General features: G+C 26.9%; 1 protein-coding gene and 1 long non-coding RNA gene across 2 annotated transcripts in view; one reads left to right on the plus strand and one right to left on the minus strand.

Annotated features, from left to right (window-relative positions):
* Window positions 1–6,643, plus strand: part of LOC129981666 (centrosomal protein of 152 kDa-like) — a 29,378-nt gene extending 22,735 nt beyond the window's left edge. Inside the window, exons 16-20 of the mRNA XM_056092603.1 lie at window positions 661–830; window positions 1,211–1,471; window positions 2,474–2,851; window positions 4,900–4,978; window positions 5,780–6,643. Of these exons, the coding sequence (XP_055948578.1) occupies window positions 661–830; window positions 1,211–1,471; window positions 2,474–2,851; window positions 4,900–4,978; window positions 5,780–6,522 (1,631 nt within the window). The 3' untranslated portion in view covers window positions 6,523–6,643. The remainder of the gene's footprint in view (window positions 1–660; window positions 831–1,210; window positions 1,472–2,473; window positions 2,852–4,899; window positions 4,979–5,779) is intronic.
* An 11,531-nt stretch (window positions 6,644–18,174) lies between these two features.
* Window positions 18,175–20,398, minus strand: LOC129959514 (uncharacterized). The gene is made up of 3 exons (XR_008783453.1): window positions 20,331–20,398; window positions 19,392–19,542; window positions 18,175–18,248 (listed from the first exon to the last, which is right to left on the minus strand). It is a non-coding gene; the product is annotated as an uncharacterized LOC129959514 (long non-coding RNA).
* Window positions 20,399–21,075: the final 677 nt, after the last annotated feature.

The following is a 21,075-nucleotide window of genomic DNA, read 5'->3' on the forward strand; positions in this document are numbered from 1 at the left end:
AAGACATTTACAACAACAACAAAAAACTATAACAAATGTATTGTTATTTTTGAATGCATCTCTAAAATTTATTCTAGCATAGCCAAAAATGACTTTTGCACCCTTAAATCAAACTAAACATTTTTCATGTTAAGATTTTATCTCAACAATAATCTAATAATATATTAATTATGATTAATATTGCTAGAGAAGAAATATGCATTATGTACTGTACTTTAAAATTTTGTTTTAATTTGATTAAGTTTATCATAAATAAATTTAATTTGTTTGCTTGTCCACTAATTTTTGGTTTTGATATTTCAATTTCTTTTGTATAACAACTGCATTAAAAAGAGTCATATGCTGCAAATATTCTAAGGATTTTTTTTTGTGTGTGTGCATATTGTTCTGTGCTAATTAATTTATCTATAGACCGCATGCATTTATCAATAAAAATAATTAAGTAATTAAATGTAAAATTTTTATATGTGAGTAGTAAGAGTCAGCAATTTAATAACTGTGAAAATCTATCAAAAATATGTTAAAATAATGTTAGTGAAAATGGTAAAATAGACATATATTTACAAATGATTGAAAAAATGTAATGCTTTGACTAATATTATTAAAAAAAGTATATGATCATATTAATATTTTTGTGTATATATATATATTTACTTGTAGTGAAAGCTCAGCTTATTAAGCAAAATAAAGAATATCTTGCCAGCATCTTCAAAGAAGACTTAGAAAAAGCCCAATTAGAATGGACAAAGCAAAAAATGGTCGATATAAAAGATTTTATTGAAAACACCAAACAGCGTTTAAGTGATGAATTTCAAAATTGTCTGCAGAAGGTAAATGCATCTTAATACTTTTTTATACTTACAAATAAATTTTTGTATGTGGAAATATTACTCCCAACTTTTGAAGTTATTTATGAAATGTAGAAAATATTTTTAGTTAAAAAAATTATTTACTATAGAAATTTATTTTAATATTAGGAAATATTTAATAAATCACTGTACTTGTTTGAAAAATTGTTTGCTCTTAATTCTAATGTGCTTTGTGTTATTTTAGTGATGTTTCTATTTATTTATTTTATATTTTGTTAACATATTTGATTTGTTTATTGTAACTTCCTCACTATTTCAATAACAGCATCCATCATATTTCTTACTTGTGAATTATTTTCATAAAATGTATTTAAAAAATATAACATTGTCTTAATCTTAAGGAACAAATGGAACTGCAAAGAAAACTTGAATCTGAGAAAGAACGATTACATAAAGAATTTGAGGAAACTAAAGTAAATTTGAAGAAAAGATATGAAGAGGACAGAGATAAACTAACTGCTATGCTTAATCAAGATCTACAGTGCAAATGGGAAAAGAAGTTAGATACACTGAAAGAACGCCATGAAAATGAAATAAAATACATGCAAAATCAGTTTGATAGTAAACTGTTACAAATGGAAAATGAAATGAAATGTTTGAAAGTAAGTGAAAAATTTTAAAACTGTAATTATATTCTGAAAGTGTAATAACTTCCAACTTAAGCATTTTAATAATGTTTAGACTTTTCAACATTAGACTTATTAATGCTTATTTCTTACACATTGATACATGTACATACATAGTGCTTTGTAGTATGTTTGAAGTCATAATGTAATCATATCTTACTGCTTTTTATTTATTTATTTATTTAATTTAACTTGTATAATGCAAGTGTTTATGCAATAGGGATCAGAACTAATGGTTTTAAATGAAAAAATTCCACATGATTAGCTATGAAAAGACTGCAATATCACTCCAAATTTTCTTTAAATGTAATTTATATTCCCACCAGTTGTCTTTTGTCATATGCTTTTTGTCTGTCATTGTGACTGCCTGGTGCCTGGACATTACAATATTAGCAACCATTTTGCTTGGAGCCTCATTAGATTAAGTGTGTTCTATCATAAATCTCATTATTTAGATGAAATTTGGATATCTCTACAATAATCATTTAGACTTTTGCAGAGTGAACTTTCTTTAAATCAGTTTGAATTCATTTGTAGTTATATATGATGCTTGTGTTAAATGTCATCACTTTTAGATATTTGCCCATGCATTTTGCATTTTTATACTATTAATGCAATAATTAAATACTGAGCAAAAACGAATTATTGTCTTTAAAGAGTTCATTGAATTTGTTAAGGATATCAATCGATGACTGTATGAATTGTATTGCTGCTTTTGATTGTGCATGCATAAAAAGACAGGGAATAATATAATGTAAAAGATATTAATAGTCCTAAAGTTGGTTTCTAATGTAAAAACTTGTGCAATAATTCAATAATGCCAGGTTTTATTTTAAAAGAGTTAATTGAAAAGTTTATAATATAAATCTTCAGAATTTATCATAAACAATGCAAAATTTTACTTTTACTTCATTTTTATATACAAAGTCCTAAAAGTACATTTTTAAATTTTAATAAGAAGCTGTTATTTCATTCCAGGAAAAAATATCTGTAAAGACAGATGAGAATGATGAAGTACAAAAGTTGAAGCAAGATTTTATGTTCCAACAGGAAAAATGGCAAGAGGAAAAAGATGCATTAGTTCATGCAGAGTCTGTTCTTAATGAAAATCTGAAATCACTAATTGCAACTGAGCAAAAATTACGTGATAAATTAAAAAGATATCAAAGACATGTTGCAGCAGTTAAGAAACACTATGAAGAAAAAATCAGAACTTTACAGGCTGAACTTTCTGACTTCCAAAAGTCTTGCAATGAAAAACAAAATCAGTTGCACTCACTTCAAGCGAAGCATGAGCAAGATTTGTTACAATCAGACTTAAAGAAATACAATCCTTCAAGAAATGTAATTGTACAAGTAAGAATTATTATTATGTTAAATAAATTAAATTATTCAAATACTGAAATGATGTAAAAATTGTCTTTATTGATAAGCAACAATTCTTTAATAGTTACACAGTTTCTAAAAATTAATCATTTAGTTATAGATAACCAGTTTGCTGTCTCAGTGGATTATATAAAATTAATTGCTTTAGATAGTTCACAGTTTTATGTGAAGATTTCATTTGTTGAAAGTTGTGTTTTTTAAAAGTCAGTGATTTTTAAAGAAATGGAATTGGTTATTTGCACATACAGCAATTAAGAATGTAAAAATATGTACTGATGCTATATATTTAATTAAATGTTTCTTGCATAGCAGTAACTTTAAAAGTGTGTGTTTTATATGTTATATTTAATATTTCTTGCTTAGCAGTAATTTTAAAGCTATTGATATAAATGTTTATCATTTACATGTTTGGTTTGTTTCTTTTTTTGTCCATCTACTTTTTTTTATGAAATTATAATTTCAAATTTTCAAAATAATTCAAATTAAATATACTCAAAAACTTGCAGCAAAAATTCCTGATAGTTTTTAGTTTCATTTTTATATGTTATAAAAATACTGATGTTCTTTGTTTTTTATTATTGTGATTTTATTTGAATTAAATATTTCAATTCTTTTAAATACTATCGTTTGTAAATAGGCTGTGTCTGTGTTAGCAATTTTTCTGATACAATTTTAATATGTAAAATGTGCAGATTAAACAACAGTAAATTGAAATGAAGTATATCTATGCCCTCTTGCTTGCTTCAGTTCTGTCTGAGATATAAATTTATTGTTCAAATGTTAAAGGTCAATAAGAGTGGTAATTGAAATTTATGAGGTGCAATTTCATCATTGGGCTTTTTATTACAATCATATTTTCCTAAAAATAAAGAATAATAATAATGATAATAATGGAAACCTCCAGAACTTAAATAAAAACCAAAAAGTGTTAAATATTTCCCTCAGAAATATAGAATTAGCAAATTCCAGGTTTAAAAAAAAAATGGATATTTTTTATTTATTTATTTATTTATTTTGCATCACTTATTTGATTTCTACTAATGACTGATAATAAATTTAAACATTTATTTGTATTTATGTAATTAAACTATTTATTGAGTTGTTTCTTTTATAAAAGAATTTTTAAAGAAAGAAACCAAACATAAATAGTATAAAAGCATTATTATCAGAAGCCTAAGTTCCCTTCAAGAGACTGAATCCACCTTCTTATGTCATTTATATTTAGCTAATAATTATTCATATATATATATTCAATTCCTGGGTGAACATTTTCTTCAGATCTCCATTTAATTTTACATCAAAAAAGCATTGCTTATCTCTTATATTAGCTCATTTATTAAAACTTGATTCTATTCTATTTAAGTAATTGATTGTTTCTAGAATTAAAATCATTGCTCCACAAGAAATATTTAACTCAACCAAATGTACAATGTTTGCAAAAACGGGGGTAAAAAAACCCTCATGCTTTCATATAATATGATTACTCTTTATTTTTATCTATCTATGTCTTAAATTTTTATCTAAATTTTATCTTTTGCTAATGCTAAAAGCTGTTTTTCTTGCATATGCTTATTCTCGTCTTACTTTTAATAGTACTAACTCTGAAAATGAAATAGAAAGTCAGGTAAATTTTCTTCTAAGCAATTAATTTGGATGGTAGCTCATTGTAATTTTAATATTTTGGATCCGTTATGTATCAAAAATGATTATCTGAAAATATATTTTGACTGGAATTCTTGTTCTCCCACTCACTTTTACGAATGGTATGAGACAAAGACAACAGTTTATAAATTTTTAGTATTTATTTAAAATTTGTGCATCAATAGATATATAAATAATTCTTGCATCCCATTTCTTTTTAAAAAACATTTTTCCAGTATATTTTAAAATAATTCTTTAAACTTTTTTTAAAATATAATATACTTTATTAAATGTAGTTACCTTTATTTTCAACTTTCTATATAAAATTAGATATTGCTAAATTACATTTTTATTATTATTATAATTTTGCATTGTAGACTGAGGAAGAAATGGTACCTAAGAGTAAAATATATAGTTTGGAGGACAAATTCTTTAAATGTCTAATGAACATCTCAGGTAAATATGAAATTGCTTTTTTTTTCTTATTTACTTACTTCCTTTGTGCACATTTGAACTATTAATGCCTAACTTTAAATGCTTAACATTTCAGGTGAATAAAAAAAAATGCTTTTTATTTTTTTTATTTTTTTTTTTTTTTTTATTTCCTTTGTATAAAACTATTTTCTTTTGAGCACATTTGAATTATTTATAAAAACAGAATTATGTTTGTCTCCTCAGAAAAAGAACATAATTTATCTAATTACTGTAGGTTCTAAAGTTGATTTTTGATAGATTTTTCATTTCATTTTTATTTTATTTCATGTAACTGGTTCGGATGTCTGTGGTATTTGACTTGTTTTAAAAAGATATTACCAATCATTATTTTTAGAAAAATAAATAAAATTGGTTGTTAAAAGTCTTTAGTTTTTAGCTCTAAGAATTTGATTCATTGCTTAAAATTGAACTATTTCACTGTTTTTCTTCAGTTATTTATGCTAACATTGCTAACAATTATCAGTTTTTAAATTTTCAATCTTGTTAAAAGTCATGTTGTCAAGTCAATATGTATATGCATACATCCTTCTTGGCATTCTATATTCATGAATATTGTATGAGTTTTTTTTTTTTTTTTTTTTTCATAGGAATCCTAGAATTAGGTTAAGAAATTCACATTGATGTATTTTACATTTTATAATCAAAATGAGTGATTATTGATATTTTAGTGAATCACAAATGCATTTTTTTTTGTGTGTGTGTGTGTGAAATCTAAGACGTTTTTAATTCATATTTTTATTTAATGAAAAAAAAAATTTCCAGATGGCATAAGGCATTATGTGAATGAATCCAAGAAAAGAAATGCTGAAAAGATACAATCTGCTTTAATGCATTATCATCAACAAATATCATCAAAACTACTTCAAGATCTGTCAAAGGATGCACAATCCTTTGCACCAACTATAGTCATTCCTCGTGCAAGTACTCAAGCTGAAACTATTTCAAAAGAAACTTATGAAACTTCATCCATTCCTCAAAATCGGTATAATACTAAGTTTAAAACTTCTACCCCTGCCAACTTCTATTCTACAGACAAACATTTTGAACAAGCTGAGAAAATATCTAGACAAAATGATAATGCAATTTCAAATGAACTCTCTTTGATTCCAAATTTTAATCCTCAAACAAGTGTTAAAAGTGTTCATTCCATACCTGCTCAAGAAAGTAGTCAATCAAGAATTCAAATTCCAAATTTATATAGTGCTGCTCTCAAAACTCCAAGACTAGATATCTTCAATTCTGGAGATAGTTTGTTGACAGAAAAAGTTATTTTTAATAAAGGGCCAGAAAATAACATTATGAGAAATCATATTAACAATAAAGACTATGAATCTGTTGATAGATTCGAAGATATTTCTTATGATTTTCTTTCTCTAAATCTTCCTAGTGGTCTTTTTGGCCCTAGTAAGATGACTGGTCATAGATTAGAACAAGGTGATAATGTCAAATATTTTGATAATAATAAAGACTCTTTTCCTGTAAAATTGTTTTCCAGTGAAGGATGAAACTAAAAATTTATGAAAAACCTAATTGTATTTTATTCAGCATTTACTAAATTTTGTGAAACATTTGAACTTATAAAAAAAATTGTAAAAAAAGAAAGAAAGAAAAACATTTATATATTTTTGTAAGTTTGATGTAAATATATTTATTATGTTATGACTGTACATAAAATGAAGAATTCTTTTAATAAATGTGAAAAAAGTTTATGTATATTCATAAAACGAAGAATGTGTTATTTCATTTATCATTTTATATTTTTGGAATATATAAAAACATATATTCAGAAACAGATTAAATACTTGGTCTGCACTAGCTAACTAGGCTGAAAATGGTATGGGCATGCATTTTTTTTTTTTTTTTTTTTTTTTTTTTTTTTTTTTTTCATATTTTCAAAATTCTCTCAGTATAATCCCAATTAACCAGACTGTAAAACTTTTTTTCAGTGGACTATTGTTTCATGAATTCCACATAATCGGAGAATTACTATTAAAAGGTTTTTGGAAGAAAATATTTTCATATATAGAGATGTAAAGCTATTATATCATTTGAAAAGTGTGATGAGTGATCATTTTTGATGATTATCAAATGACTAACTATTTGTATTAATACATCACATCAATGAACTAGATCAATTTTTTCGGATAATCACCCGCATTTAACTGCTTATTTCACACATCTGTCATGAAGAATGAGTTACTTTTATTTCCCATCTATTTCCTTTTACATTTTTATCAAAACCCAATTAAGCACCATTTAAGAATAAGACTTAATATAACATGATTTCTCAGTTGACAAGTTATCTTTAAATCATTTGATGCAATTATCTAAAGCATTGTACAAGGTTTTTGAACATAGAACTACCAAATTAGCACGTTGTTATTTGGATAGTAAGTGCACATTCTACAACTTTTTTTCAAAATTTAAATTAGAATTTAAAAATTTTAATATTAATTGAAATTTTAAAATGTTTTTCTTAATAATTTCAAATCATGATTTTGCAAAAAAAAAAAAAAAAAAAAAAAACCCTCAAATTTTTATGACATTTTAAAATTTAGAAAATTAGCTTTTCAATATTAACACTTTTATTTTCATGTAGTTTTATTCTAGAAATTTAATAAATTTTCAAAATTAGTTTCCAGCACAATTTTGTAACAATGCTTTTTCATCATATTACTTGAAATAACACAGCAGCAGTATTGTGAAAAATTCAAAGTCATTATATTTTCCTATTTGAAATAAATTATTATGATTATGCTGTTTTTTTTTTAATTTATATTATTGTGTGCATTTTATTGATGCAGGAAAATATTCTTTATAATCAAAAATGAATTTTAAAAACTTTGATGCTCATTTTTCGAGTTGTAATATTCAGTTTAAAAAATCATCAAAAACTATTTTGTTATAAAACAGTAATTCTTAAAGGTTAACATTCATATAAGATATTTAAAATAAGAGTAATATAAGAATTTTTTTCTTATATTCACATATTATAAAATATTTTTTTATTATATTCATATATACAAAAGAATTCTTTAATTATATGTGAAAAATAGATTCTATGCATATTAAAGGGCTGTTGATGTTAAAAATGTCATTCAATTTGAAGTAATCTGAAGTATAATATTAGAGGCAAAGTTTTTCTTTTTTTTCTCCTGCATTATAAGCTAGAAAGTCATTGTAAATATTAAGAAGAATATTTATATTTAATATGAACTAAATTCTAAGGTAATAATTTTAATCCTGACTCAAAAGAACAAAACATATTTTCAAAATGTATTTATTTTCTGTAGATAATAAAATACTTATTGATTGAAATGTAAATTATGGAAATGGAAGATAAATATTCATCGGTCTTGATACAAGCTGCAAACCTAAAATATAAGAAAACTATGTTTAGAGTGAAGTTGAAAAATTATCTATTAAAATGTTAATGATACCTTTTTCACAAAATACAGTTACTCATGTATGAATAACCAATTCGAAAAAATAATTAAAACAAAAGTTTTTTTAACTAACCAATTAAATCTTTTAGCAGTTGCCATTAGTTGATAACTTTCAAAATATTTAATGACAATATATTGATAATGTATCTATATAGTTAAAATAAAAAAGAAAAACCAGTGAACCAAAAGATTAAGTCTTTGGTAATTTGAAATTTGGTGGCTGGTGCTTATTGAAATATGATCCAATAAAAAATTAAAGTGAACCATTATCATTCCAAAAATGAATTGATAGAAATCGGCATTGTATTTTTCGCTTATCAAAATTTCATCATTTTGCTATAGCTCTTCCATTTTAGATTTCGTTACTCAGTAGCAGTATTTGTGTGCTTTAAAATCGGACATTTTCCATGAATTTGGAATAGTTGTTAGTTATTGTTGTAATAATTGTTACTTTTTTTTTTTTTTTTTTTTTTTTTTCGTTTGCAAAAGAAAAATCGTCCATAAAATTATTGACAGTGAAAGATTACAAAGTTGCCCTATTACTGTAAGTGAAAGTACTGACAGTGAAAGATTGCAAAGTTGCTCTATTACTGTAAGATTTTGAAATTAATGTTAAATTTGATAATTTAGTGAATGAACCATAATATTTTTATTAATTCAGTTAATTATGCATGTTAAGATTCTTATTAAATGCATTAAAAATTATTGTTTGGGAATGGGGACCCATGAATTATATGTATTTTGTGAAAACTTAAGCATCAAACCTTTTTATGTATGCTGAAATTTAAAAATAAATCTTCTATTTAAATTTCTGCTTAAGTTTTTTATAATCATTTCAAAGAAATCTTTCAGGCTCCGAATGTTTAAATTATATGAACTCTAATCGATTATCGAAAATGACTTTCAATAACTCATAATATATATATATAATATAAAATTAGTGTTGTTTTATGATTATTTGGCAAATGATTATTTCGATGTGATGTAAAGATGCTTAAAAGGTTTAAATTAAATTACTTTCATCAGTAAATTTCAATGTGAGAACCTTTGGTGGTTCGAAGAATGTCAAAGCAATATTCCAATTTCCGCCAAGTATTACTCAGCATTTTGATTGCCATATTAGACTCTATAATCTTAACTTTGAATATATCAATTTTTTCCACTGAAGTTGAAAACATCAGCTTTTATGTAACTCCAAATTTAGCACTGGAAAGTTATGGTCAATTTGAATTCATGGAACCATTATAGAATTCATAGCACATTCAATTCTTTTTTCCCCTTCGTTGAAGCCATTTTAATAATAATCGAATGTAAAATTATTATTTATGTATTAGTTGCGCTAAAAAAATTTAAAATAAAATAATGACTATTTCATATTGAGAAAGTTACAATAATATAATCAACGTTTCTTTCGTATTTTTTATTTTTATTATTTATTTATGTAATCAGGGAAATATTTATAACCAACTTATACTTTTTTTTAATTTAGTCAGTTTCATATGTAATCATGTTAAAAAAATACCAAATACGTCATAGCAGAGTCATAGTCTCATATTATATACGTCACAGTCTCGTTATAATAGATCGATATTTTAAAAAATCCCTAGAATGATATTACCTGATCCTGGTACAGCACAGAAGGGTAGTTGTGGATGCCATCTACCATAAGTGTCACATGTATATACTCTCTCTGGGCAGGCTGGTTTATCTTCGTATGGATCACATCTGATATTACATCTGACGTTTTCATTGCTAGTAGCTGTAGTGCACGTGTGGGCACCACCACAAATCAGTGTCACACCGCAATCCACATATGCTAAACATAAGCACTTAATTACAAATAGTGATTTTTCTGTTTTTTTATTAACTATACTTTACTGTTACTAACTACTCAATATAAAATATTTGGCGGCATATTTATTACCTTTAATCATAAAATACCGAAATTTGTTAATTTAGTTGTTGGATGCATTTTTAATCTCGATGAAAGAAGAAATCGTATTTTAATAAGATTTTTTTTTATTTGTGTTTGTTTTATTGAAAGAAAAATGACACGAAATAATTGACTTTGTTATGCACATTACAACAGTCAAAAATGGACTTGAATTTCTGTCACTACAAATGAGCATCCTAGATTCTATAATATATTTCATTCTTTTGCGATAAATCACTTCTCTTTTACCTTTTCACAAGAGTTCGTGAACTCTGTGTATACATTTGTTATCATTCATTAACCAGATCGAGACTCTACCAGACTTTTCAATGATTGGAAATGTTCAAGCCGGCTTAAAAGATCCTCAACTCTCCAGCGGGATAGAGATATTAGACTGACCCAACTGGAATATTCATCCCTGAATTTCCTTCTGGAACTTCTCTTTCCAAGAACACTAAGATTATCTGGACTTGCTTCAACCCTTCTTTAAAAAAAGAGGACCCCATTATATTCAGGCAAAAGGGTCTAGAAACCATAGAATAGCTCTCCCAAATGAACCTGGAAGTTGCTTTCATCGATGGTTCTCAGATAAATTCCTCAACAGAGGTGGAGAAGGCATCCTCTTCATTCTTCCATATGGTGAAAAAGTCAATCTTAAAATTAACACAAGTTTGATTGCCTCCAGTTTCACCAGCAAACTTTTGGCAAGCAAAGAAGCCCTAACTTTTTACCTGACTAATTCTCAAGCTTTGGACCTTGCTGAGGGACTGGTTGTTTCCTCAGACTCTAAATCGGCCTTAGAGGCCATCGGAAACGGATACACGAACATCATCTCTCTACTGTAAATGACTTACTCGATCAACTGCATTGGAAGAGTAAATCTTGTGTGCTGCAAAGGATACCCGCACACGTAAACATCGAAGATAATGAGTGTGGGAATGATTCCCGATAAAGAAGCAAGCGAACAATCATCCTTTCTATTTATATTTTTCAAATTAATCCTAATAAATAATTGTTGCACTATTCGGTTTAGTGAAAAAAAACACAAAACAATCCACCACATAGTTATTAATTACGTATAATTCGTAAAAATATATGAATAAAAGTATATGATTTTAGAAAAGTCAATTTACTGAAGTCATGTATAACTGGTAAATATTCTTAATTTTAAATCATAATTTCCAATAGATAGAAAAAAAATAATAATAAAAGAATTGCAATAATAGAAAAGATTTTACTTTCAGAAAAAAAGTATTGTTCGAATATATAATTTTGAATGAACAGTACACTTACGTTTGCATTCTTCAAAATTGCTTGGATACCAACGATTATAATTCTTATAGCAATGTCTTACTACTTGTGTGCCATTTCTTAAAGTGTAACCCAAAGCACAACTCTGGATACATGTTCTAAAAATAAACGAGACAATTATTGGTTTATGTGTTAAGGACATTTAATGAAAAGAAAGAATCGTTTCTCTAAGAGATTTCGAAAACAATGAATGACGTAAAAAAAAAAAAATCAATGATTTCGTGGCAGTCTCGGTTTTGTGGTTCAGTGGCAGTCGAGACATTATAATTTTTTTCAACTTTCCAGACATCAACTCAGATACAAATGTCTAAGCCAATTTTAGCATCTGGCACTAATATTATACCCACTTCCCATCATATTTAGCTTTAAAAAGCGACACAAAAACATCAATGTTTTATACTCATGGTGATAGAGTCATCTGCACTCCCCTTGCACCTTCCTCCCCTTCATCACTACATTAGTATAATGACCAGAAGGTGGTGTGTTTGTGTCCCGATTCTGTAAAAGGTTCATTGCGTTAATAGGTTTAATACATGTTAAATTTGTCGAAGATTAAACATCATTTCTCTGGTGTGGAGTAGAAATTTAAAGAAGGAGTATCGGCTCAATTTTCTCATCTGACCACTATTTAAAATTACACGTTTTGTTCAACATAGCACCTCCATATCTAACTATAACGATAATATAATATAATATCACTCTTAAATTAAATTTTCTTTTCGGAAACTAGCATTTTAAGGAAGAAATAACAAAACAAAAGTAGTCTCATTTATAAGATAAAACATTACCATTTAATCTATTGATATTGTTTTTCAAGATATTCAGTGGTTGAAATATTTCCATTAATATATTGAACAACGCATTTTCGCAGTGCAGTACTTTTCAAATTATCGAGTTTAAAATAGTCTCCACAGATTTGACTTTCTAATATTCGTATGACAGAAAGTGAAAGGGACGCAGTGTTCAGATCTCGGCTTCGAAACTGGAGAGTTTTACGTTCGAGACCCGATTCCACTAAAGAACCGTAATGTAAGCGGGTCTGGCGCACGCCAAATCCGTCGGGGCCAAACGTCCTCCCGTTGATGTGGTGTAAGTTTAGGGAGGGAATGGCAGCTCAGATGTCGGCCTTGTCATCTAACCATAGTTTAAAATTACGAGATCCGTCCCTAATAGCCCTAGTATTACTTTAGAACAGGACGTTAATATAACTAAAGTAAACTAACTAGAAAATGGAAGAGTGATTTTCCGATTTCGTTGTTTAATAAAGAAAACTGAAGATATATTTCGGGTCTCTCCTCATTGAATGTTTGCTACAGTTCCATGTGAAGACTGGTAATCAAATTTCATTCATCTAGCACGTTGAGTTTTTGAATTATCATATTTATTTATGCACAGAAATATAAATATAACTCCAATAAAATTTTTCTCAAATTCATTGAGATCTAAAACATAGAGATATATTAAAATATGGAGATCTAACTTTTTAATTTATTACAATACGTTGGTATGCTTTGTATAAGAGAGATTAAAATACACTCACACTGAACTAAAATAAATTCTGCATCTGATTTCGGCAGTTGATAAAGACGTGGGATAAGCACAAACGCTGTAATGGCGAGTGATACGTCTTTGTTTAGGATGGGATCCTAAAAAATTATGAAAAAAAAAAACAATTTCTCACATAAGCAAAAGAAATAAATTTGTCCCATAAGATTAAGAAATAGTCGGAGTACATGGCGAATTGATTTATATTTCTCTATTGATAATAAATGAGAATGTGTGTGCGTATGTATAGGCACGATCTATAGGATAGATCGTTTGAGCTAGAAATATTAAATTTGGCGCAGACATATTTAGGAGAATAGAAATGCGCACTTTGGATCGATTTTTTAATTTTTATTAAATATTAAGCTAAAATATGAATTCCACGATAACTCCCGAAAATATTATTGAACAAAATTGATTTTAACATCATTTAAATTTTTAAAAACTGTCTTTTTAATGATATCAATTTAAATGTCTTACAAACTTTTCCTAAATTTTGACAATTTTAAAAAAATATTTTTTGCGTATGCATAGTTTTTAATAATAGATTCCTTTGTTGAACTGGTGCTTATAATTTTTGTATTGTTTCGTCACATACTTAATCACCCCATTTCTGCATTACTGAGTGATAAGTGAAAAAGCTTTTGTTTAATATTTATGTTGTTTTCTTTTAAAAATAATACGAAAATGTTGTTCCAATATATTGTAAAAATTAGAAGATAAATTACTCTGACAATTATGTTTTTAAGAGTATTATGATGTCACAGACCTTGACTCATTTAAAATAGTTCGTGCACACTACGGATAGAGAAAAAACAAAGCTATTAAAACAACACTACTTTGATGTCTCCTACAAATAAATACTTAAAATATTTACTTCGGAGAAGTGTCATAAACATTAAGCTATTCATATGGCTTTTAATTGTAAGCGGCATAAACAATATTCGCTACGAATCAACTAGTCACCAAAAGCTCATAGTTTTAAAATAATTTCGAATTCTAAAAGCAGTCTTAAATATACTGTGCTATTTTTGATTCAGATAATATTCTTGTCAAAGGCCAAATAAAAAATTATTTGCTTGGATTTAACTTTCGGATTTCCCAAAACTCATTGTTCAAATAAGCAATAAAAAATGCAGCATCTTTAATTACTAAATGGCTGAATAAACTTAATAAGTCAATCGAAAATGATAAAGTTAATAAAATCTTTTGACAAATTTTACAGAGTTATTCCTTTCAGTTTTCTAATACAATTTTTTGCAACCTGTCTCTATATTTATATGATTCTAGCTATATCTTTTGATGCTACTAATTCTGAGAATTTAAGAGGGTACTCTTGCAAAGCAAGATCCAATACATATATGAAACCCCATTTTTCATAACTAATAGATTAGATTCACGTTTAAGATCAATTTTAGCTTAATTAACATGTTAATAGAAGTTTTACAATAAATATTATTAAAGGTATTGATTATTAATTATCAATAAAATATAAGATAACTAATCAAGTGAATAATTAATATCCTATATATATTAGAATACAACAATATATTACAATAATATATTATGATTAAGAAATTAATTATATCTGAATTTATTTAATGATTAAAAGTTTTTGGCCGCCAACTGGTTAGCAGAATTTAATGGTAGCTAAAATTTTAAATTAATTATTTTATTTGGTTATTCTGAATGATTTTCTCAGAAAAATAATTTTAAAATTCAAATTTTGATAGACATGCAACGCGTACAATTACCGGACCCTTGTACCGTTATATTCATTATATTATACATCTTCCTAATTTCTGTTGTATTTGCACATCCAATTATTATATAAATTTGAGTAAGATAAACTAAATGTCCTATTCATGAAATCCTTTATTTTTTTCTTAACTTGTCACAGATATTCTGCTTTCGAACTATTCCTACTCTGGTTATCTGATCCGAAGTAAAATACTGGTTCGTCCCTCTCTTTTTACCCCTCCTTAATATTGTCGAGAATATTGTTTTTTCGATAATATTTCTGTTTAAACTCTTCTTTTATACTAAAACAATAAAACTTTTCCGTCACTAGATGTTTTGAAACAATTGGTTACAAACCGATGGTCAGTGAGAAAAAGGTCCACTAGAGTCTCAGGATTAGTCCGAAAGAGAATGTATAAAATAGTGTTAAATGTATTATAAAAGTGTCTTAAAGTATTTTTAGTACATTAATTTTTTAAAGTTTTCCAGGACGAATCCTGGGACACTCTTTGCCTGCAGGTATTCCATACTCTCATCCTTTCCTCAAATCGGAGGTGAGAATAGTCCGCACATGATTCAGTTTCTTGCTTAATAGCCTGTAGATTTCTACGGATGGGAAACACCTCTCTAGAAACTTAGATATGTCACATAAATACTTTTTTCGACACAAGTCGTGTTTTTATTTTTATCTAAGATACCAACGTAAAGTATATATTGCTTCATATTCACTTACCTGGCAGAATTTCCACTTCTACTGGCAGATCCATGGATCTCTTTTTCAAGACTTTAATTCCTATTTTGTCAGTAATACAAAACATCTCAAAATAAGAATTATCATGAGAAAACTCGCTTAATATTTATTAGATTATTATACAAGTGAAAATAAAAAATAATTAATGTAAGTAATGTGAATAATTAAATATTATGTGAACAATTAATAATGATTAGTAAAGTTTTTCTCTATGCACAAGTACACAGTGTTCATGTTTTTCTTCTTATAGTAACATCCTTTTTTTGGGTAACTGATTATGAAGGCATATTTTTCTGTATTCCAAGTTACACATATTAAGAAGCTTATTAACACTGGAAGAAAAAATTTAACATGTTATAAACAAGAAACATGAGGGGAAAATTCAGGATTTATTTAATTACATTTTTTCGAATATGCATGTTATTATTAGAAAAAAAAATGCATGTAAATATTGCGTACAGCGGACAAAACTATTTATAGAATTTGTAAGTCATTATCAGTTTTCTGTGAAGCCGGGCATTTTCCATTTGGACAGATGTAAGTCTAAATTATTTTTTCTTTACGAATTTACGGCCAAATTTCTAAATTCCCTGATGAAAAATGTGAGATGAAACATATTCTTTGCAAGGCCGAAGTTGAGAGAATTTCGATCAATCTTTCAAAAGGAATTTTAAAAAATGTGTAAATACGAAGTGTTCGAACACTTTTAATCATTTTGTTACAGGTAATCTGTCCAGTTAATGTAATATCCAGTAAGCAAGCTAACGGATTATGACGATTTATTTTAGAGGAAAGCGCGAAAACCTTTGTAACAAAATACAGTAGAATTCACTGACGAACATTCCGAAGAAAAAAATCTGACTTCTTTGCTTCGGTCCTAACTCTCGTGCTTTAATAGTCTCCGAGACAAGATATCAAATTCTCTAGAAGGATCCGGATTTTAGCTCCAAATATATTGCATAATCAAGGATCTTCGTTTCTGTCGCCAAAGTCGTGAAATTCGTAGCCAAAGGCCCATCAACTGTGTCACCAAGGTTGGGGGATCAATGACCCGGCACCCATTTTTCATTCATTAGAACTATCTGTAACACTTTTTTCCTTACTATGAGACTAACTTCACAGGGAAACACTGTTGCAGATTCGTAACAATATAATGTAACTTTCTTACGGCTGTGTAACCAGTCGTACCAAAACATGGGTAAGTAGACTCGGGGTATAATATAATTTTTTCGCTAACTGTTTTCATTTGTGTTTTAGCAACTCTAGCTGGCTCTCGACATTATATTATCTTTTCGTCCATTCTTAATATTTCATTTCCAAAATGATAATGCGCTAATGATTTGTCTAAATAGCTCCCAGACTGACACCCTCTACGCCAGTAACCAGATAACAACAATTAATAGATCTGTGAACTTACCAGTGGTATTTCCATGGTACTTTTTATTTGGTATTGCGAAGAGCACTGAATCTGAAAAATAATAATACCCCAATAAAAATATTATATAAAATTCTTTCATCTGTAATTTTCTTGAATATAATATATTAATACATTTGATAGAACATGCTTACAAAAGAAGCAAATTTTTGGTTTTTATTATTCTCAGAATTATATCTAGAATTCAAAAGTTGAGAAATATTGAGTGACGATCATAAAAACAAGAATAATCATAAAGCGAGTAAAAACAATCATAGCATGACCAACAATCATAAAAGCATGATTGTTGAGAAATTGAAGTTAAAATTAAATTTCTAATTGATACAAGGCCAACAGATAAATTGCATTTAAAAGCCATTTATCAATATATTAGAGAGCAAGTGTTAAATCAGGCCTCTACTATTTTAAACTCTGAATATGGATTATAATTTTGGAGTTTTTATTTATTGGTATATAAACTATGTAAAGAGAAAATACTGTAATCGTCATAAAAATTCGAACTCGAGATTTCTGCAAATTTCCATAGTTCATACTTCACTGAGTTCCGATAATAACATTTTTGGCATTGTGTCGCCAAACACAATAACTTTAAACTGGACAGATGGAATCTTGCTTGTGAGTTTCACACCAAAGTTGTAGATTTCTATTGACTTTTCAAAGAAATACATCCATATAGAAAGTCTGGCTATTCAAATACAAATGAACACGAAAACTACAAAACGTGAAAACTAGATAAATGAAATTTGATACATAGTTTAAAGATCCAAAATTTGCTTGCTTTTAAAAAACTTTTTTTCTAGCTGATGGATCGTCCTGTATATTCCTATCAATAGAATGCTTTCTTTAATATTTTTATTAGTAACATATTTTATAAAAATAAATGGTATTACTCACTTTTATAGCAAGAATATCCACTTAAGCTATCTGGATCTTCTGGACATTTTGAATATTCCACTTCACAAACCGAACAATTTTTAAAATATTGTTTTATGTTCATGATGTATTCGATGAAGTCGATGGAGTTTGTGGGAGAAATTTTATCGTTTTTATATATATCATCAGCTAGTTTCCTATAAAAATAAATTTTAGTTTAAAGAATAAGTAAATTATAGATACTTGAATCAGTTTAAAAGTTTAATGATGTGCTAAAGAGAAAGAATGAAAAGATCATTCAATCCTCAAAATTATTAAAAGTTATCATAAATCAAAGCGCTTTTAAATTTTTTTTTGCAATAACAAAATTACTTGTTTTAAATTATCTCGAAATTTACACGTCTATTATATTATATCTTTAATCTTTAAAAAATCTAAAATGTCAATCAAATTCACATCTAAGAACTTTTTAATGAAATCTTTGAATTCAAATAAAAAGTTTCACATGAAAAATGTTTGTATCGAATTTAAATATTTTAATAAATATCAATTTGTTTAATTAAAATTCTATAAACATCCAAGAAGGAATTTAAGTTCAACTCTGCTTATGTTATAGGGTATTTAAAATCATCGAACGTTTTATTTAATATTCATTATTCATCAAAATACAACCCATAGAATAAATATCCCTTTTTTGTTTTAAATTATAAATTTTCCATTTTCAAAAGCAGACGTGCAAAATTCAATGCTTAATTTTGTCGATAGATCCGATAATAAAAAAAATTATTAAATAATTCTTTTCTATGATATTCATTACTAGTTCTTCAGTTTCTTCTTCAGTAATATTAATTATAGTTTTTGTCTTGTCCCTGGTATATGTGGTATGCAAACTTATTACATCAGTGCTATACTAATTATTGCAATGTTATGTAATCATATTATCAGGGTTATAAGACATAGTTGACAAAAATTAATTCACATCTGCTCAAACAAAAAGAAAATTTCTTTTGGAAAAAAGAAATTTGCTTAAATAATTATCAATTAAAAAAGTAAACAGCTTATATTCTACTTCTAGTTTAATATCTACAGATTTTTTTTTAACTCATTTCAGCTCTTTTTTTTTTTTTTTTTTACTCATTTCAGCATTAAATAAAAATTAATAATGCTCGTTAGTTTGAAAGACGGTGATAAAAATAAACTCGAAAGAATTCTAAAAAGCTCTTTTTTGGGCGTATGTCTTGAACGTTCCTAGTAAAATTTTTGTTTATTATGATTTCAAGAAATATGCTTGTATAAAATATTGTTGAATTTTCAAGATTCAAGAAATATTTCGTTCTCACCATGGTATGGGTTTTTTTACAACTTTCTTCAGTTTACCACATTCACAAGCAAGATTAGCTTTTTCGTAACCATGTGGTTTACGAATGCCGAGGTGATTATTTCCAAAGAGAAAGTCCGAGTAGCATTTTTGAAGCTGCAGAAACAGGAAAACTGGAAGAAAATATTGTTACTGTTACTATAAGTTTTTATAATATTCAACTGTGATAAGTGTGTGAAAGGAAAATTATATTCATATTTGACATCACTGTCAACAAACAACCAAAGTTTTTTGTTCTAACTAATTCTATCGATAGTATTTTGTTTTTATCCGTATTTGCAGAGTAATTTTTTAAAAGGATATTATTTTTTAATTTTTTTCGGTTTTTTTTTATTTGGTAATCAGAAACTTCTATGCTGAGATATATATTATATGTATATTACAAGAATAAGCCATGATATTTAGCTACAGCATTTGTGCATGATAGTTTCGGCTTATAGAATTTCATTAACATTTATTTTATACACAATTTCATATTTTTATATTTATGAATGTCATATGTATGATTTTATTTGATTACAAGATTTCTTGAATATCTTGTTGTGAATATTCTTCGAATTATTTCATAGTAAAATCACACAAATGCTATTGCAAATATCGTTATGTAATATTTTTTCTTAAAAACTGATTCAAAATTCGGTACAATTACAGTATATATGTTAATTAAATTAGAAGGACAATGCATATTTTACTCCTATACAAATACATTTCAATATCCAAAACTTAACTGTACGGTCATTTGCAATAATTGGTAAAAACTGATGAAATAATAATAGTACTTTATCAATACTCCTTTTGCCAAAATAGGGGTTTTAATAAAAAAAAAATTGTTGAATGAAAAGCTATTCGTCATAAAAAGTAAAAAAAAAATGTAAAAGTCAAAAAAAATGTATATACTTACAAATAATAATGCAAAATATTTTCATTTTATTCCATGTAGGAGATTGTCAAAGAACATACACGATCATGCGCTGATAATTTTTTTAAATGGAAGAAAAGTAATTTATACTTTGAATGGGATCGAGTTCCGGTTCAAAAAAAGTAAATTCCTGAAACATCTGATGCGCTTTTATCACAAAAGATATTTTCCTGAATAACGAACATTTAGTAACTGGAATTCAGGATAAAATTGGGAAATCTAATATTCAAAATTTTGTTTACTAAAGTTTGATTTTTATAACAAAGAAGAATATTTTGAATTGTAAATCAACGAAATATATTCAAACTAGTTTTTTTCTTAATCAATTAGATATTTGCTCTTGTTTGATTAAATTATTTTAAAACGACTTCTAATAAAAGAAACAAGTACAATTGTTTGTTATGTGAAAAAAGTTTTTCTTATTCATTTTAAATCTTTGTAAAAACTAAAGGATAGAATACCTAAAAAACATGCGTGTTCAGTGTACTATGACTGATAAAAATCCACATCGATCTGCCCGAATTGAAAGAAATCACTATACTATAAGCTACTAAAGGTATTTTTTTTTTTTTTTTTGAGAAATAAAGCAAAATTTTAGATTTATTTGGACCAATTTCACCAGTTGTGGCACCTTATAATAATGATACGGGCAATCGCTTAAGGGTATCAGTGTAATCAAGAACTTATCCTCAAACATGAATTATTATTATTTATCTATATTAGAGTA

This window comes from Argiope bruennichi, chromosome 1 (genome assembly GCF_947563725.1).
Source record: "Argiope bruennichi chromosome 1, qqArgBrue1.1, whole genome shotgun sequence".
NCBI classification, from domain to species: Eukaryota; Metazoa; Arthropoda; class Arachnida; order Araneae; family Araneidae; genus Argiope; species Argiope bruennichi.